This window comes from Thermobia domestica, chromosome 13 (assembly GCF_964235325.1).
Source record: "Thermobia domestica chromosome 13, izTheDome1.hap1.1, whole genome shotgun sequence".
Classification (NCBI taxonomy): Eukaryota; Metazoa; Arthropoda; class Insecta; order Zygentoma; family Lepismatidae; genus Thermobia; species Thermobia domestica.
Genome location: NC_137466.1, coordinates 192,854,543 through 192,871,010, shown reverse-complemented (window position 1 = coordinate 192,871,010; position 16,468 = coordinate 192,854,543). Strand labels below are relative to the sequence as shown.

At 37.1% G+C, this 16,468-nt stretch overlaps 1 protein-coding gene across 1 annotated transcript in view; it reads left to right on the top strand.

The window, feature by feature from the left end:
* Positions 1-16,468, top strand: part of LOC145668899 (dnaJ homolog subfamily C member 11) — a 44,124-nt gene that overhangs the window by 10,635 nt on the left and 17,021 nt on the right. Inside the window, exons 4-5 of the mRNA XM_081737169.1 lie at positions 5,446-5,565; positions 10,452-10,768. Coding sequence (XP_081593295.1) covers positions 5,446-5,565; positions 10,452-10,768 — 437 coding nt within the window. The remainder of the gene's footprint in view (positions 1-5,445; positions 5,566-10,451; positions 10,769-16,468) is intronic.

The window sequence follows — 16,468 nt, the reverse complement described above, 5'->3', positions numbered from 1 at the left end:
AACAACAAGACTGCAGAAGAACCAGATGTAGAGTAAATCACACCATCCAGTGACGAACAGGCTTGATACGTCGTGTCGAGTATGCGGCTAGGGCGAGAAATGTACGTATTTTGCCATACTATGTGTGGCTTTTCTGTTGTATGTATTGGTGTATTAAAATATTTTGCACCTGTGTATTACTAGTAGCCTGAATGCAGTGTGTTTTATCTCCATCATTATCTCACATGCTAACTATATGTTTCCTATACCCTTGACTGACATCTATCTCAGTTCATTAATCTTTGCGAATCGAATCTGACGTACTTTCTTGTCACAGATTTCTTACCTTTCGTGCCACAGCTTTTCTGTACTCGTTTCAGGCGCTACTCCTTCGTTTCTGTGGTTTGAAAGGCATGCAGGATTTTATACAGTGTTGCAACCCCAAGACAGTTCATTTTATAGCGCTCGGGAACAGTTCGAGATATCGATTCCACACAAACGCCATTGGAGTTGCTGCGCTACAGGAAGACTTGTTGTTCACATTTCCGCATAATGTCTCGTGGAACTTCTTTTTTCTACGGCAACTCTACCATGTGTCCTTTTTGGGTGAATCCTGTATCAAGCCGGGTAGTCACTGATGCTGTGGATGCTGTAGTTTATTCTCTATTGTACATTTGGTCCTTCTACAGTCTTCTTCTTCTTGTACATTGTTCATTTCTTTGTACGGACCTCACAATTTCTCAACTTTAGAGCCTCATATTTCCCTTATTTGGCAACAATGATAACCCATTTTTTACTTATTTTTTCTCGTTTTATGACAATTGTTTTAATGACATAAAATGGTATACTTTCTATCTGAAAAACTATAAATTTGTATTAGGATGGCAACACTATTTGTGACACTACTACCGTGTTCTTGGTCATGCGTCCCGCTCTCGTAGGTATCAGCATACCTGCGTACATTTTTCATTTTCTGCCATTTCGGGCATGTTTGGCACAGGCTCACCCAGTCATTGCGTTGTATACGTATTATATGTAGCGGGTAAACAAGGCATTTCCGCACCGAGTTACTATCACGAGATGATTAGCGATCCACGATTAGTCAGAGAACCAATTTTCATAAATATCTAGCTGTCACGTTTCGCATACGTCTCTTATTAGTGCACGTGCGTTTAGCTGTTAGTTGCTAGTTTTCTAATACAAATTTCAAACACGCTTTACATCAAGAACTAATGTACCTTTCTTCCATAAGATCATAGTTTTATCAACGTTAATGCGTAAAAGTTGAATATAATGTTGTAGAGTTGCTAAGATACATCTGTCTCATATGTTTGAGAAGTATGTAATATGGCAGTGATTGAAAGAAACTACAGCAGAAAGAAAAGTTGAGATAAAATAAAGATAATACAGAACGTTAGTAATATTGATTCATTTTTCAAATCCGTGTCGTAAATGTTAGTTATAAATTAAAGATCTCTTAAACTAGAAATATATTTGTGCATAGAGTTTACCAAAAGAATAAAATATAATATTACGATAATTAGCTCCTTCATTAGATGTATCCTCTTAATTGTTAACAAAAATGAACTTCGAAGTCGCATTTTCCTTATTTATATATCAGCGTTATCCGACATCTGTCATGAAATTAGGGAATTTCCTGCCAAAGGTCAGGGAGAAGTCAGGGAAATACATTTCTTTAGATCAGTAGGAACCCTGTCTTTCTGTTTTGCTGACTGGTATCTCCAGTTATTACGTTGATTATAAAATAACATTAAAATTAGCTATGCACAGCATTACATAGCGTAAACGCATTCCCAAGGGAACGGTAAGGTTCAAAAATCAACAAGGTAACAGGTTCATCTGTAAAGTTAATCGTGGAACGCAAGGAGCAAATAATAATTAATGCCTTGCTGTAATTAAGAGCTTCTTGATCAAGTTTTTAGTACCAAATATTTGGTTGACAGCTGCAAGCTTATAGCAGGTTAGTTACAGGAAAAAGATGTGAAAAAGGTTAGTTCGTAATATGAAAAGGAGAAAAATTTACCAGTTGTTAATCTAATCTATGTACGCTGTTCAAGTCAAACAAGCAAGCGAGCGAAAACGGGTCTGTTCCTCCGTTGATGTTTTATGCACTTCTTGATCTGTAGACTTGTTCGAAGCGAGTTGACCAAGGAAAAGGGATCAGAAAAAGTATTAATAACCATTAAGTTTTTTCCTTCTTTTATGTGCCCTGGGAACCCTTATCCTTTCCTAGATTAATTTCGGTAATCGATCGTGTTGCAAGCAACTACTAGACACTAATTGAAGAAAGTAAACGAATTGAATTGAAGGAAGTATCAAGGAAAAAATGTCGGGATTTCCCGACCCAGGGACTCCAGTTTTTGAATCAAGCCTCATAGGAAAACTGGAAACTTAAGAAAAATTTTCTCCTGATATACATAAACTGTAAGAAAGACTGAGAAATCTCCCAGTGAAGTAATTTACGATCTCAAAAGACTTCTACAGTAGCGAGCGAAATCAAATAAAGGGTTCGCAGCCTTATATAATCATGTATTAACATAATTTACACTTATATCATGTGAAAGAAAGTCTCGAAGATTACCCCAGCTTCGATCAACTAAAGTTGCTTCATGAAGTAAGTTCCATCTGGCTAATGAATTTATGCCCTGTTTAATTTGTTCTACAAAAAAATCAGAATTAAGATAGAAATTGGAAGGACATTTTCAAGCTAGAATTTATGTTCTTTATGTTCGTTTGAAATGTTCTGTTGTAATTTCAAGATGTTAACACGTTCGCTGCGTTACGAGTCACCGGTGGCTCGTAGCAGTCGTTCACAGATCTTACTTTGAGCTTCTCTCCACAGATGACGACATGGTATTTCAAATTCACGCTTCAGCCATCTGTTGACAGAATCTGAAGCTATATTACGCCAAAGCAGGACGCGTCACCGGTGACTCGTGAAGCACGTGGATGCTACTCGTATAGCACTGAGATCCAAACTCGGTTTTACACTGGGGGCCGCGGTAGCTCAGTGGTAGAGCGTGCTTGGGGTCCCCGGTTCGATTCTAGCCCCCGCCAAGTGAATTTTGTGGTGGACAAACACCGTGTGCGTGGGTTTTCTCGGGGTTTTCCCGTTTCCTCCCACTTTCTTCATTCCATCATTTCATTCATTACTCATCATCACCGTCTCTAGCCTAACCGGCATAACCGTGGGACGTAAAACTCAAAGATTTCATTTTTCATTTCATTTTCGGTTTTACACTGCCGCAGCGAACGTGTTAAATTTAATGAGAATTTGAGTGTGAATTGACTGCAACAGCCAATACTGCAAGAGTACGTAAAATACCTCTTGCAGTAGATAATAGTAAGAAATCCCTAATTTCACTGGAACCCGTATCATGGAATTGTTTCTGTTCTTCAGTGCATTCTGACTATCTTAATACTCTGTCGAAGATTTCGCTTGAGATACCAGGTGAGAGAAGAAATTTGTTTCAGCGTATTTTACATCTAGAACATTTTAGTAATAACAATTAACATTTTTTATGTGCCCTGGGAACTCGAATTGAATTGTTAATTTCCTGGGATGATTTCGGCAATCAATCCTATTACCATCGACTGCCAGATACTAGATGAAGAACGTCGGCTTCATGAAGATTTTGTAAAGAAATATTTAAAGATGTCACTGACAAACTTTTTTTTTAAATAGCTGACACTTCTGTTATAAAGTGTACATTCATAGTTCTGTAGTGTATATTTATATAATAATTAATATGTTTATTTGAACAATATTCCATTAATGTATCGAGAAGTGTAAGTTGTTTGTGTTAATAGTTCCAAGGTTTATCCATGTATGTTGTTTTGTTCGTAGCAGTAACAGGTTTGAAGATATGTTCATCTCCTAAAATAGAAAATGCTTTGAAATTTCAAATTTTGATATGTTATTTAATATATTTCCATTGGTTTGTAAACAAACCAAAATGCAGATTTTATCTGAATGTAAAGCTATACGATCGGGTAGTACAGGGTGTCCGAGAAGTCCTTCCCTGGTTACAGAAATTGATAACTCAGGCTAGAAATAAGATAGAAATATGAAACTGGTGTTGAATTGTTTACAAACTATAAAAGTTTTGGTCACATCAGTACACTTCCACATGAGTATCCTCAGAAGAAGAATGGCCCGATAATTCGATCGTGCAATAACGCGCACCAAACATTCACCTTTGGACTGCCTCTGGTGAACTCCCTGACCTCCCTGGGGGGTTCTGAACCCCAAATGCTTACATTATGGCGATTCACTACTCCACTGACAAAGAATGTCGCTTCGTCGGAAAAGGCAATTCGTCTGAGATAACCATTATAGTCCTCAATACGTGATAGCATTTCGACCGCAAAGTCATATCGACGTGTACCGTCGTCGGGCAACAAGGCCTGAACGAGTTGCACTTTGTAAGCACGAAACAATAAACGTTTGTGTAAAATGTCATGGATAGAGCCTTTTTGGCATCTGTAATTCACGTGAGGCCCTGCGCACCGATTTCTTAGGACTTCGCAGAAAAGACTGCCGCACAGCCTCCACCGTGTCTGCTGAGGTTCTTGGTCGACCAGACCTCGGAAAGTCAGCAACCGACCCTGTGTTCTTGAACTTCTCATACCAGGCTTTAATGCTCTTGACATCAGGTGGAGTCCTCCCAAATGTTGTCTGGAACTGTCTCTGCACCGTGGTTGGTGATCGTGTCTCATGGTACCACAGGACACACTGTGCCTTCTCCTGGTTGGTTGGCATGGCTTCTTGGGCTTCTTACTTACGTACTACAAACCTAAAACAAACAAAATTGAGACTTGGTAAAACAGAACAAACCTAACACAGACAAAAACTTTCATAGTTTGTAAACAATTCAACACCAGTTTCATATTTCTATCTTATTTCTAGCCTGAGTTATCAATTTCTGTAATCAGGGAAGGACTTATCGGACACCCTGTACTAATTGCATATTTAATATAATTTAATCATTCATGAATGGTAGTTTGTAATTACTTGTATGTGCATTTTTTTCAGAAATAAGTTAAAAACCCGTATGAACAACGCTTTTTTTTATAATTATTTTTTTATAATTAATTTTTTTTTCTAATGAAGACATTTTTGTACTGTAAATTATTTATTTTATTGCTAATGCAAGTCTTCTAAACTCACAAGGTACTTTCTGTATCCTGTTGCAGACTCATTCAGAAAAATGTTTTAATTGTCGAATTTAAGCTGAAAATCGCAGAAAGAGTGAGCTGAAATTTAAGGAGAAAAATAAGGGGGGTTTCTTGAGGATAGGAGTATTGGAAATTAATTACATAGTTATAATTATTTATAGTAATTTATTAACATTTGTCCTTCGAATTTGTGTTACATGTTGTTTATTACCAGTTTTTTGTTGTTGAAATGCACCAAGTAGATTTTTTCTTGCGTTTTATTCATAGGGAACGAGAGGAACGTAGGCTCCAGCAGCGTACCAATCCCAAGGGAACGGTAGTCATCAGCATAAATGCTACAGACATTTTTAATAAATATGATGAAGAATATGAATTTGAGGAATTCATGTAAGTCAAAAGTCAGGTAATTTTTTACTGTGATCTCTATGAATTTTTATACTTGTGGTTCGGCAGCAATGACTTGTCTGAGATCAGGGATACCAATGGCAGGCAGGTTGCGCACATGACAGTTTATTTGGAGGACATAATTTTCATTGTAAATGGTACAACCAAACTGATAATGGTTAATTTGGGAAGTTGCACTCTAGCTTTTGGGGGATGGATACCCCAGTCTAAGGTGCTGAAATTACAGGAAGTTACAAACCAGCACCCTGCTCTATTAACATATATGTACAATCTGCAGCAAAAACCCTGCAACATGAGCATGTAAATTTATTGTGAAACTACGCCTAACAGCCCAGAGAAACAACATAACGTCTAAGTGGAACGAATCACGCCAGGAGAAACATCGACGTCCTCCCCTGCACTCTTATTTTGGAGCAAAAGACTTCGTCATTTCACAATAAACGTACATATTCATGTTGCAGTTTTTTTTTTTTTTTTCTGCGGACTGTACAATAGATGATTGAATATGAAGCGTTTCTAGCTATTGCTTTCCATATTTTGTTTTGTGACTATTTGTTACATTATGAATTCATGTAATTCGTGTCGTGCTATACTGAAGCCCTCTTCCAGAAAATTTTGTCCGGGGAGCCAAATAAAAATGTGAAGGGGCTGTACTGGAATACTATTTGCTAAACGACGTGCTTTGCACAAGAGTAAGTGACAGCAATGTCAGTTTAATTTACCTTAGCTCCGGGAGATGGTTGACCAACTCCAGGCAGTGTGCCTGGAAGAAATACTCCTCTTATTAACTCCCAGCATAAGCATACGGGAACTTACGATTTCACTCCAAGTGTATGTGGTACTTATATTCCTCGGGGACTACTGGCCGGAACTAAACCAAATGTAGTGAGCAAGTAGCCCATCGTCTAAGGAATGAAGATCGTTATATTTGGTAGCGGAGCTCGGCCAGGTACAGGCTCGGTTCAGCAACAGAGGCTGGTTTCCATAGTTTTGCACGCAGGAAGCGGCTAAGTTCTGTCACTGACTGTGGTCTGCTCATTACAAATGTATTGTAGGTTGCGTATATGTGTGGGCAACGTCAATTAATTAAGCATTACATCAATAGATGACAGAGTGGTTTAGTGCTGGTTTTGAGACCTTCATGAGCGTCTTTAACGGGAAAGTTAAGAACTATTGCCTTCCATTTGCTAAAATTTAGAATTAAGTGATGTAAGTGTTAAAAAATATTCTTAGAAAATAATATAAGTAAGCATACAGATTCAAGTCATGTAGTATTTTCAAATTAACGAAATTGGATGCTCGTCGTAAGGTTGCTTGGTGTGATGTACTTATCACCAGGATATGATATAAGTTGAAGGTGGGAGGAAACAAGTGAAAAAAATCTTCGTACTGGAATGTTTCGACATAGAAAGTTCACATATTTGAACATGCATAGGTAGAGAACTAAGGTTAGGGATATCACTAACCACTAGTTCATCCATTAATTACATTAGTAGTTTACCCCGAGTCTTCGACTCGACTGCAAATTGCTTGCATATTAGCGACACATCTTGGCGTCATGAAGGAGTCAACGCAACTAGCGACAATTATTAGCCAGACTGTAAGCTAGAGAGTCTCTCCCTGATAACAAACATTAATAACAAGAAAACAAAGGATAATAGAAGCATGCGGTCTGAAAACATCGCTTCTATGATATTTCAAGATTTTGCCACAGCCTGTGCTGTTATCTACTGCAGCTGACCGCAGCGCGACAGTCATATGTTTAAAAGTGACGTCAGCACAGCAGAAAGCGAATTGTGTGTTGTGGTATCATGAAACAAAATCTCCCGTCACATTTCAGCGAACATTCAGGAGAGAGTATGAACAGCAGCCACCAGATGTTAAGAGCATAAAGGAATGGTATAGCAAGTTTATTGCAACAGGAAGTGTTGTAGATTGTGATAGAAGCGGTAGACCGAGTGTTAATGAGGAACGTATGGAAGCTGTTCGTGCTGCTTTAATCCGAAGCCCGCGGAAATCCTTGCGTTGCTCATCACGTGAACTGGACATCCCGAAGTCAACTGTGTTAAAAATTTTATACAAGTGCTTGTAATTTTACTCATATAAGATGTAGATTATTCATGCGTTAATACAAGAAGACCGTCCCCGACGCGCAAGTTTCGCACGTCAAATCCATGGATGTCTTGACTCTTGAGGGCAATTAACGGAGCACATGTGGAAATTTTCTAGATCAGGTAAAAGAATAAAAAAAAGTTTTCCTATTATTTACCGCAAACCGCATGCTTCTGTCATTCTTGGTTTTCTTGTTATTAATGTTTGTTATCAAGGAGAGACTTTATGTCCACCCTGTATTAGGAGCATGACTGATACACTGAACAGTCTTAAATTTATAATAAGGATATGAAATACATGTTAATTGCATACGAATTACTGTAGTTAATTTACAAACTGATTTTAATAATGTCATTTTATTCACTTCCAGTAAGTTATTAGCGGGAAAAAATTTTCTTTCAAAAGCATTAACCCCTTCCACTACGATTTATTTTCTGAATTCTGATAATTGAAGCATAAGTTATAGAAGTGTATTATAGATGGTTTATCATTATATAACTTTCAAAACATCAATATAGTAACCCTACGTGATGCTACAATAGTTTAAATTTTATGACGAGTGTAGCTCGTCATTGTACGATTTGGCACCGGTAGGCCGTGACGAGCTAGACTCGTCATTTCAGTGCAAGGGGTTAAGGAGGGGAATTCTCTCTCCCAAAGAATTGCGCATCCTTCTTTTCACACGTCCATAATTAGAGACCTATTATGAACAATAATTGAAACATTACTTTAAGATTAAATGGTGCTCAATGTCTGGATTTCTTCATTTTGCCTCAACAAAAAATTTCCTTCTAATGCATTTTATGAAATCACTGTTTTTGTGTTTTTTATGGTTAGAATTTTTACTTTTCCGAAAGAACTGATTTTCACTATAATAACTAAAAGTCTTAATGTAACTAAAGTAGATAATTTTTCTGACAATATAAAACAAGTCTGTGACATGTACGACGAGAACGTAACAGAAAGATACAGTGTATTATATCCCAGTTTTCAGATTACCAGTTATCTGGCAGTACTGTCGCAAAGTGAGACCAAAACTATCTAAGAATGAACTACTATGTCTCATCTGTTAGGAAAATTCAGTGTTGATTTACTTAGTAGGCAGGGCCGTATTTACGCATGGATCAATATGGTTTATAGCCCGGGAGGGCAAAATTTTTCGGACCAAATATTGTCTCAGAAAATATCTTATTACGCAGGATACCTTACCAAAATGATATTCACAAAGGAATTATATGTAGACTAAAAGCAGGGAATTCGTGTTATTATTCGGTTCAAAATCTTTGGTCCTCACGAATTCTGATGTCAAATTTGAAGCTTAAAATATATAAAACAATAATCATGTCTGTTGTCTTGTATGGTTGCGAAACATGGTCGCTTACTCTGAGAGAAGAACGTAGACTGAAAGCATTTGAGAACAGGCTCCTGAGACGAATGTTCGAACCCAAAAGGAACAAGGATGGGGAATAGCTGAAACTTCATAACGAGGAACTGCATAATTTATATGATTCACCAAACATTGTTAGGGTCATCAAGTCTAGAAGGCTCAGGTGGGCAGGTTATGTAGCCAGAATGGAAGAAAGCAGGAACGTTCTGAAGGTTTTAAGTAGAAATCCAATCGGAAAGCGACCATTAGGGAGACATAGGCGCAGATGAGAGGACAACATTAAGATTGGTCTTGCAGAAATAGGAATACAAAGTAGAAACTGGATCCATTTAGTTAAGGACAGGGTGTCGAGAATTTTGCGCCTGGGAAACTTGCGCCCTGCCTCAAGAAGAGGGAAAACTGCGCCCGCGATGTATCTGCATCGGAAAGTTTGCGCCCTGCGAGATAAAAGAACCTATTCGAACTTACGCACCTGCTCAGAGGGGCGGACATTACAAAGCAAACAAATAGTTTAGGGCTATAGGTCTATAAGGGGAGAATGCACTTCAATTATAAGCTAAATGAACACAACGGATCAACGCAATTGTGTGTTTGAAGTGTAACTCCAGCAAGTAAACGTATGCGTATTATACATACGTAGTTTTCTTGATAATATTGCTGAAATGATTTTACATTCACTGTACATTTACTTTTTTTATATTTAGTCCTGAATAGCCGAGTAGCTCTCAGGGTTTGTGGACAGAGATATCTGGGTAGAGCCAAACAGCCTTGTGTAGATTAAATTATACTCACATAGTTAGTGTAGTTAATTATATTAATATATATATATATCAGAAACTTACACTTATTGTATATATTGTAGTGCAATGAAAAATCGTATCCGTACTGATTGCCCTTTAGTAAACTAGTTTTTTTTTTTTTTTCCGCTTAGTTCAGGATGATATAATGGATGAAGCAACAGTCACTGAGACTACGAAAGGCAAGCTGGTTCAAGTGTGAAGGGAAGTTACTTTACACGATACTAAAACAAGTTGAATTGTAGGGTGCAAATATCCCAGTGCAAATATATAGTGGGCGCATTTTTCCCTCTTTTTGGGGTAGGGCGCAAAATTCTCGCATCCAAGGACAGAAGTCAATGGAGAGCTTTTGTGAATGCGGCATTGAACTTCCGGGTTCCATAGGCCATAGAGTTAGTGATTTAGTTATTATTATTTATGCATTATTCATTGCAGAGATATATATTTTTATACTTCACTTAAATATTAATTATTCACTTTACTGTCTCAGATTTTCTTGTCCTGTTTTTATTGATTTTGAGACGGCCCTGATTAGGAGCATTGAGGTTTATTGGTCTTAATTCTTTTTTCAGAGATAGAGGCTTCTTCCCTAACATTGAAGTAAGTGGTATGTCGTTTGCTCAATCCATTGAGGCTCCGTTGACGCTACGTGACACAGTAACGATGTCTGGTACACTGTCGACGCATAATGGAAATGGCAATGGATCCGTCAACTTTTCATTGCGAAGGTTATTGTCCGAGAGAGGGTGGATTGAAACTGAAATGGGGATGGGGAATGGATTGTTGTTTTCAGTGAAAGGATTTCGGACTCTGACGAAAAGGACTTTCACAAACTTAGCTGGAATATTTCAGTTTACGCCTCAAGGAATTCGTCCAGGCCTAGTTTCAAGTAAGTTTTTTGTTTCTGTGAAATTAATACAGTGTGGCGGTGGCTTTACCGTAGTTTTCTTTTGGTGGAAGAATGTATATGTATATGATCTATGCACGTCTGCTGCAGATTGCAGAAAATTTTATGGAATAAGTTATACTCTTCTGGAAAGTATACAGTTCTATTCAAAAGTGCTTTCTAGCATGTCAAGTTGAATGATAAGCACAACCGAAAAGGCTAATACTCACCGCAAAAAAATATAGCAGAATTATTTATATGTAGAAGAATAACTCGGTTATATCTTATGCGATAAGTATTAGCCTTTTTCTTGTTTCTCATTAAAAAATTAACTATTAACTGTCTGTATTTTATAACTAGTCGTACAGTTTGAACGGATAATCTCCATTATTAATAATAGTGTTAAACTCAGAAATGTTTAAGATGATGATACAAGAAGTGATGTGATTGCAACGTAAGGTTTTTCAATACTGTTTATAATGACAGAAGTTATCCGTCCAATTTGTACTATTATTTATAAAATACAGACACTCGTGACCGTAGTACTGCAAACCATAGATACGTTAAAATATAAAGTAATACTTTCGACAAAGTGGACGCTTTCAAATATGTAGGATCAACATTAACAGGCCAAAACTATGTCGACGGAGAAATTAAGTGTCAACTGAAAGGAGATAATTCGTGTTATTGTTCAACCCAAACTCTTTTATCTTCGCGAATTCTGTCGAAGAATTTGAAGCTTGTAATGTATATAACAATAATTATGGCTGTTGTACTGTATAATTGCGGGACGTGGTCGCTTACTTTGAGGAAAGAAAGCGGACTGAAAGTATTTGCAAATAAAATTCTGAGGCGAATATTTAGACTCAAGGTAGACTGGATTGGCGGAAACTTCATAACGAGGAACTGCGTAATTTATATAGTTTGCTTAACATTGTTAGAGTCATTAAGTCTAAGAGGCTTAGGTGAGCAGGTCATGTAGCCAGGATGGAAGAAAGTAAGAACGCTTTCAAAATTATAACTGCAAATCCCATTGGAAAGAGAGCATTAGGAAGACTTTAGCGCAGGTGGTAGAACACTATTAAAATTGACCTCGCAGAAATAAGAATACAAAGTAGAAACTAGATCGAGTTGGCTAAAAACATAAACCAATGGAGAGTTTTTGTGAGTGCGGTGTTGAACTTCGGATTCCATAGCTAGTTAGTTAGATACTTACTAGTTAAGTTTTTTGATTATTATTGAATTATTTGTCGATTGATCTCTTTAAACAACTTGTCAGCTTGAATTTGACAATTATTATTATTATTATTATTATTATTATTATTATTATTATTATTATTATTATTATTATTATTATAGCACAAGTTTTACTTGTTAAAAGTAATGCGATGTTCTAAGATAAAAGTACAGTAGGTCCCATTCTATGAAATGAACAAACGTTTCCGTGGAATGTGACATTTAGAAAGATTAAGATGTGCAGAGTATTTTTAATTGATGATGGTGACAGAGCACTTTTGAATGATCTGTAAAATGTTCTGATTTATACTTTCTTTTTTTTTATTTTTGAAATGTATTATTTTACTTGAAGAGACTATTTCCATAGTTTACTTTCTTTAATGTGTATATATTTTTGTATAATAGTTAAGTATTTCTGTATAGCGTGCTTTCAAATATCAAGTTTCTGTAATTTTACTGAAGTATTTTGCGCCAAGAGAAATTAAGTGTAAATTCAAATGATTTGTCTTCGACTCGAACCAGTGAAACATGTTCTAACATTGTCAATTGAGTATCGTAACAGAAGTTGACGTTACAGATTGGAATTGTGGAAAATATAAGGAGAATGCACTGAGAGTTGTATTTTACATCTTTCTATCCCCTTGATATTTGTGTGTATAATTTCTTAAAGAGTGAGGAAAAGAAAGAAGAAAAGAGGAAATTAAATTAAGTCTGAAACTTGTATGAAAAGAATGTTACTTTGGGAACAAATTTATGAAAAGTGAAATGAATTTTTTAATTTAACGTCCCCGAGTTATGCTCTTTAGGCTAAAGGTGATGGCTGATTAAAGTAAATGATTGTGAAATGAAATATTTTGTGTCTAACCCGGGACGACGTGAACCAAAGGCACACGCGCTATCCAATCAATATACCAGCGGAGTGAACCAATAAATTTGTAACATCACTTGTGACTCATGATGTTTGATGGACCAGTTATTGTCCTACAATATTCAGATCATAGTGGTTTTTACCTTCAACTTAAATCCCGTCATCTGATTTAATATATACTTAAAAATCCGTACACAAGTGATGTATCCTCTAAAATCCACGTGCTACAATCAGGAATTGATTGTTGATCCTGTGTTCCATTGAACTTCAGTGACTTCTGGCGCATTAGAAGAAACATGTGGTTGTGTGTTGATATAACATTTTGGATACTGGTTCCCTGTTTATAACTAGGCATTGGTACGGGCGGGAGATTCAAAACATACATTTAGTTTCAAATGATTGTAGATAAGGGTCAATAGCCGTAGAATCATGAAATTTAGAACGTTTTATGCGAATCAGACAGAAGTTATATAGTAAATCTGGTTTAGGCACATCCGACCAAGCGAAGAGTGGTGGGAGAAGAGGGAAACAAAATTTTTCACAAATTTCGTGTGAATCCATGACATCAAAGGCACACAAAATGTACATTGAGTTATATATCATTTAAAGAGGAAACAGCCTATTTTTTTAACGTACCAGATCCTCTATAAATTTGAATTATATAACACACAAAGAATAAAAAAAACGATTGACTCGAATCTGAGGTCCCCGGTATACCGTGCCGATGCGTTAACCACTACGCTACCCACCCAGTCCGCTTCTCAGAACTGCTACTCACTCTCTCAGACCACGTGGGTTGCACCACAGACCACTGCTGTGCTTGTCAACCTCTGTGTCGATATACCGAGCACCTATGACGGTTGTGATTTCATATATATATCAATGGAAGAGGGAACAGCCGATCTTTTAACACGCCAGATCCTCTATAAATGTGAATTATATAATGCACAAAGATATTTCCTCTTTCATTGATATATATATGAAATCACAACCGTCATAGATGCTCGGTGTATGGACACAGGGATTGTCAAATCACAGCAAGGGTCTGTGGTACAACCCACATGGTCCGAGTGGAGAGCACCGACCTCGAGAGTGAGTAAGTGGCTGTCCTGGGAATAAATGCATAGGTGCCATTATTTAGGGCAGGAAATTCAAAAAATAGTGTTATTTTCAAATTATTACATATGATCCATTAAACTTCCAACATTTTACACGAAACAAAGTTTTCTGTGTCCTAAATGAAAGAGATGATAGCACGTACAGTAGATTTCACACCGAAAAGTTGCCATTAATAAGGTTTATGTATGTTAGTAGCATAGATCCCGATTGGGATAGACCGTACCATCGACCTTACATGGAGTCTTTTTTAACCTAAAGGGCATAATCGTGAGACGTTAAACTGAAAGATTTCATTTCATTTCGACCTTACATGGAAGTCCATGGAAAGCCAAAGGGTTTGAGGATTCATGAAAAATAATATAGCTTTATTGTAATAATATAGCTTTGTCTTTATAATAAGTGTTCTATCAAAGGATCGCTCTTTCATCTATGTGAGGTATCTGTTTTGCAACTTCTGTTATACATTATAAAGTCTGAAATGTAAACAACGTAAGCCACAACTTCGACACTGTCCGTTGATTGAATTAAATTCATATCACAAGGTTTGTATTTAATTTTCGTTTCCTCACTTGGTATCGAGAATATTTTTAGTTACCATATATGAGGTCTCAAGGAAAAAGATCCGAACTTCAAACAAATACAGTCAGCGAAATTGTCCTTGCGTTTCAGCTTACCAGCGCCGCGTCGTGAGATTCTTCTGAAGCATTTTAACAACGGTAATTACATCATTCTGTCTTCTTGTGTTATTGTGAGACGCGAGCGTGGAGTAAAGTTGTATTCCATACTGATAGCGATTTTGTGGTATTACTAAAATGAAGATTTTGAAAGAGCAGCGTGTGTGCATCAGATTTTGTTTCAAGTCGGGCAAGTCATTTACAGAAACTTTAAAAAATGTTGCAGAAAGTGTACGGGGAAGGGTATATGAGCCGAACCCAATATTATGAGTGATTTCAATATTTCAAAACAGGAAGAACAATCAACGAAGACTAGACAAAACCTGGACATCTGTCAGGATCAGGTGATACCGTGTACGTTCAGAAAGTGCTCTATGCTGTACGGAAAAATCGTCGTTTGACCATCCGTGAAATGAAGAAGTAGGAATCCGTAAATCGTCCTGTCTTGTAATCTTAAAAAAACTAAACATGTATTGGGTTGCTGCAAAATTCATTACATGGTAGCTAACAAATGGACAAAAAGAAATCTGAGGTGTTTTGAATCGTCTAAACAAAGACGATAGCTTCCTGAAAAGAATCGTAACAGATGACTAAATGTGGGTGTATGGTTATGACGTTGGAATAAAAGCACAGCCATCCCAGTGGGTGGGAAAATCTTCGCTGAGACCCGAAAAAAGCACAAGAGCGCGGTGGTTCAGTGGTAGAGCATTCAGTTCTAAGTTTGGGGTCCCTGGTTCGATCCCAGCTTGTGCCAAGTGGACTTTGTGATGTGATTTTCTCGGGGTTCTCCCGTTTCGTCCCACTCTATTCATTCCATTATTGCATTCATTTCTCATCTTCACCGTCTTCTTTAGCCTAGCCGGCATAACTGTGAGGCGTAAAACTGAAAAGATTTCCGAAAAAAGTACGTTGAAGACGTTAAAACGTTAGAGCGATGCTTATTGTTTTCTTTGATGTTTGTGATTTTCATTATAAATATGTCCTATCTGGTCAAACCATCAACAAGAGTATTATTTAGAAGTAATGAGGCATTTGAGGGAGGCTGTGGAGAAGAAGAGACCGGGAGCTTGGAAAAATGGAACATGGATGCTGCACCATTACAATACTCCTAGCTATTTTGGTGCTCATCATTAAGTAGTTTAGCGAAGAAAAATGACTATTGGATTTTAACCACCCTGCTTGTCTGATTTGGTATCTGCAGACTTCTTTCTGTTCCCAAAGTTGAAATCCACCCTGAAAGATCAAATCTGTAGAAGAGATAACAAAAACTTTTCTGCGAGATCTTCAGACTATTTCACTATACCAAAAAGTGCGTTCCAACAGTGGAAGGCGCTCTGGGAACGCTATATTAATAGTGAAGGGGACTATTGTAAAGGAGATAAATCTAAATAACTTTCATTATATTGATAAAGTTCCGTTTCTTTCTAAACTGATAGTATAAGATAATTCTAATGACTGGCGTCAAGTCATGTTATATAGTAAACATATTAAAGAAGCCATTCACACACAAGTTCGGACATATACACAGTTCCGTGTAATTGAATCGCTAAAAGAAACTTTTATTTGTGCGCAGGTTTTATTTAAAACACTAACAATGAGTACAGTATTTGTCTTGTTTAACCCTTTTAGGGTTGTTGGTAACTTTTGTTACCATGGCGTAGTATCGTCTTTGACTGCTTATTTAGGTTCTAAATCCCAAATGCGTTTTGGGACTGGATGGTCAGCTTCCGTTGCCAAATGAGGGTAGAGGGGCGTGACTTTTTTGTTTTTTCTTAAGGCAAATTTAAAAAAAAAAATTCACGCCTT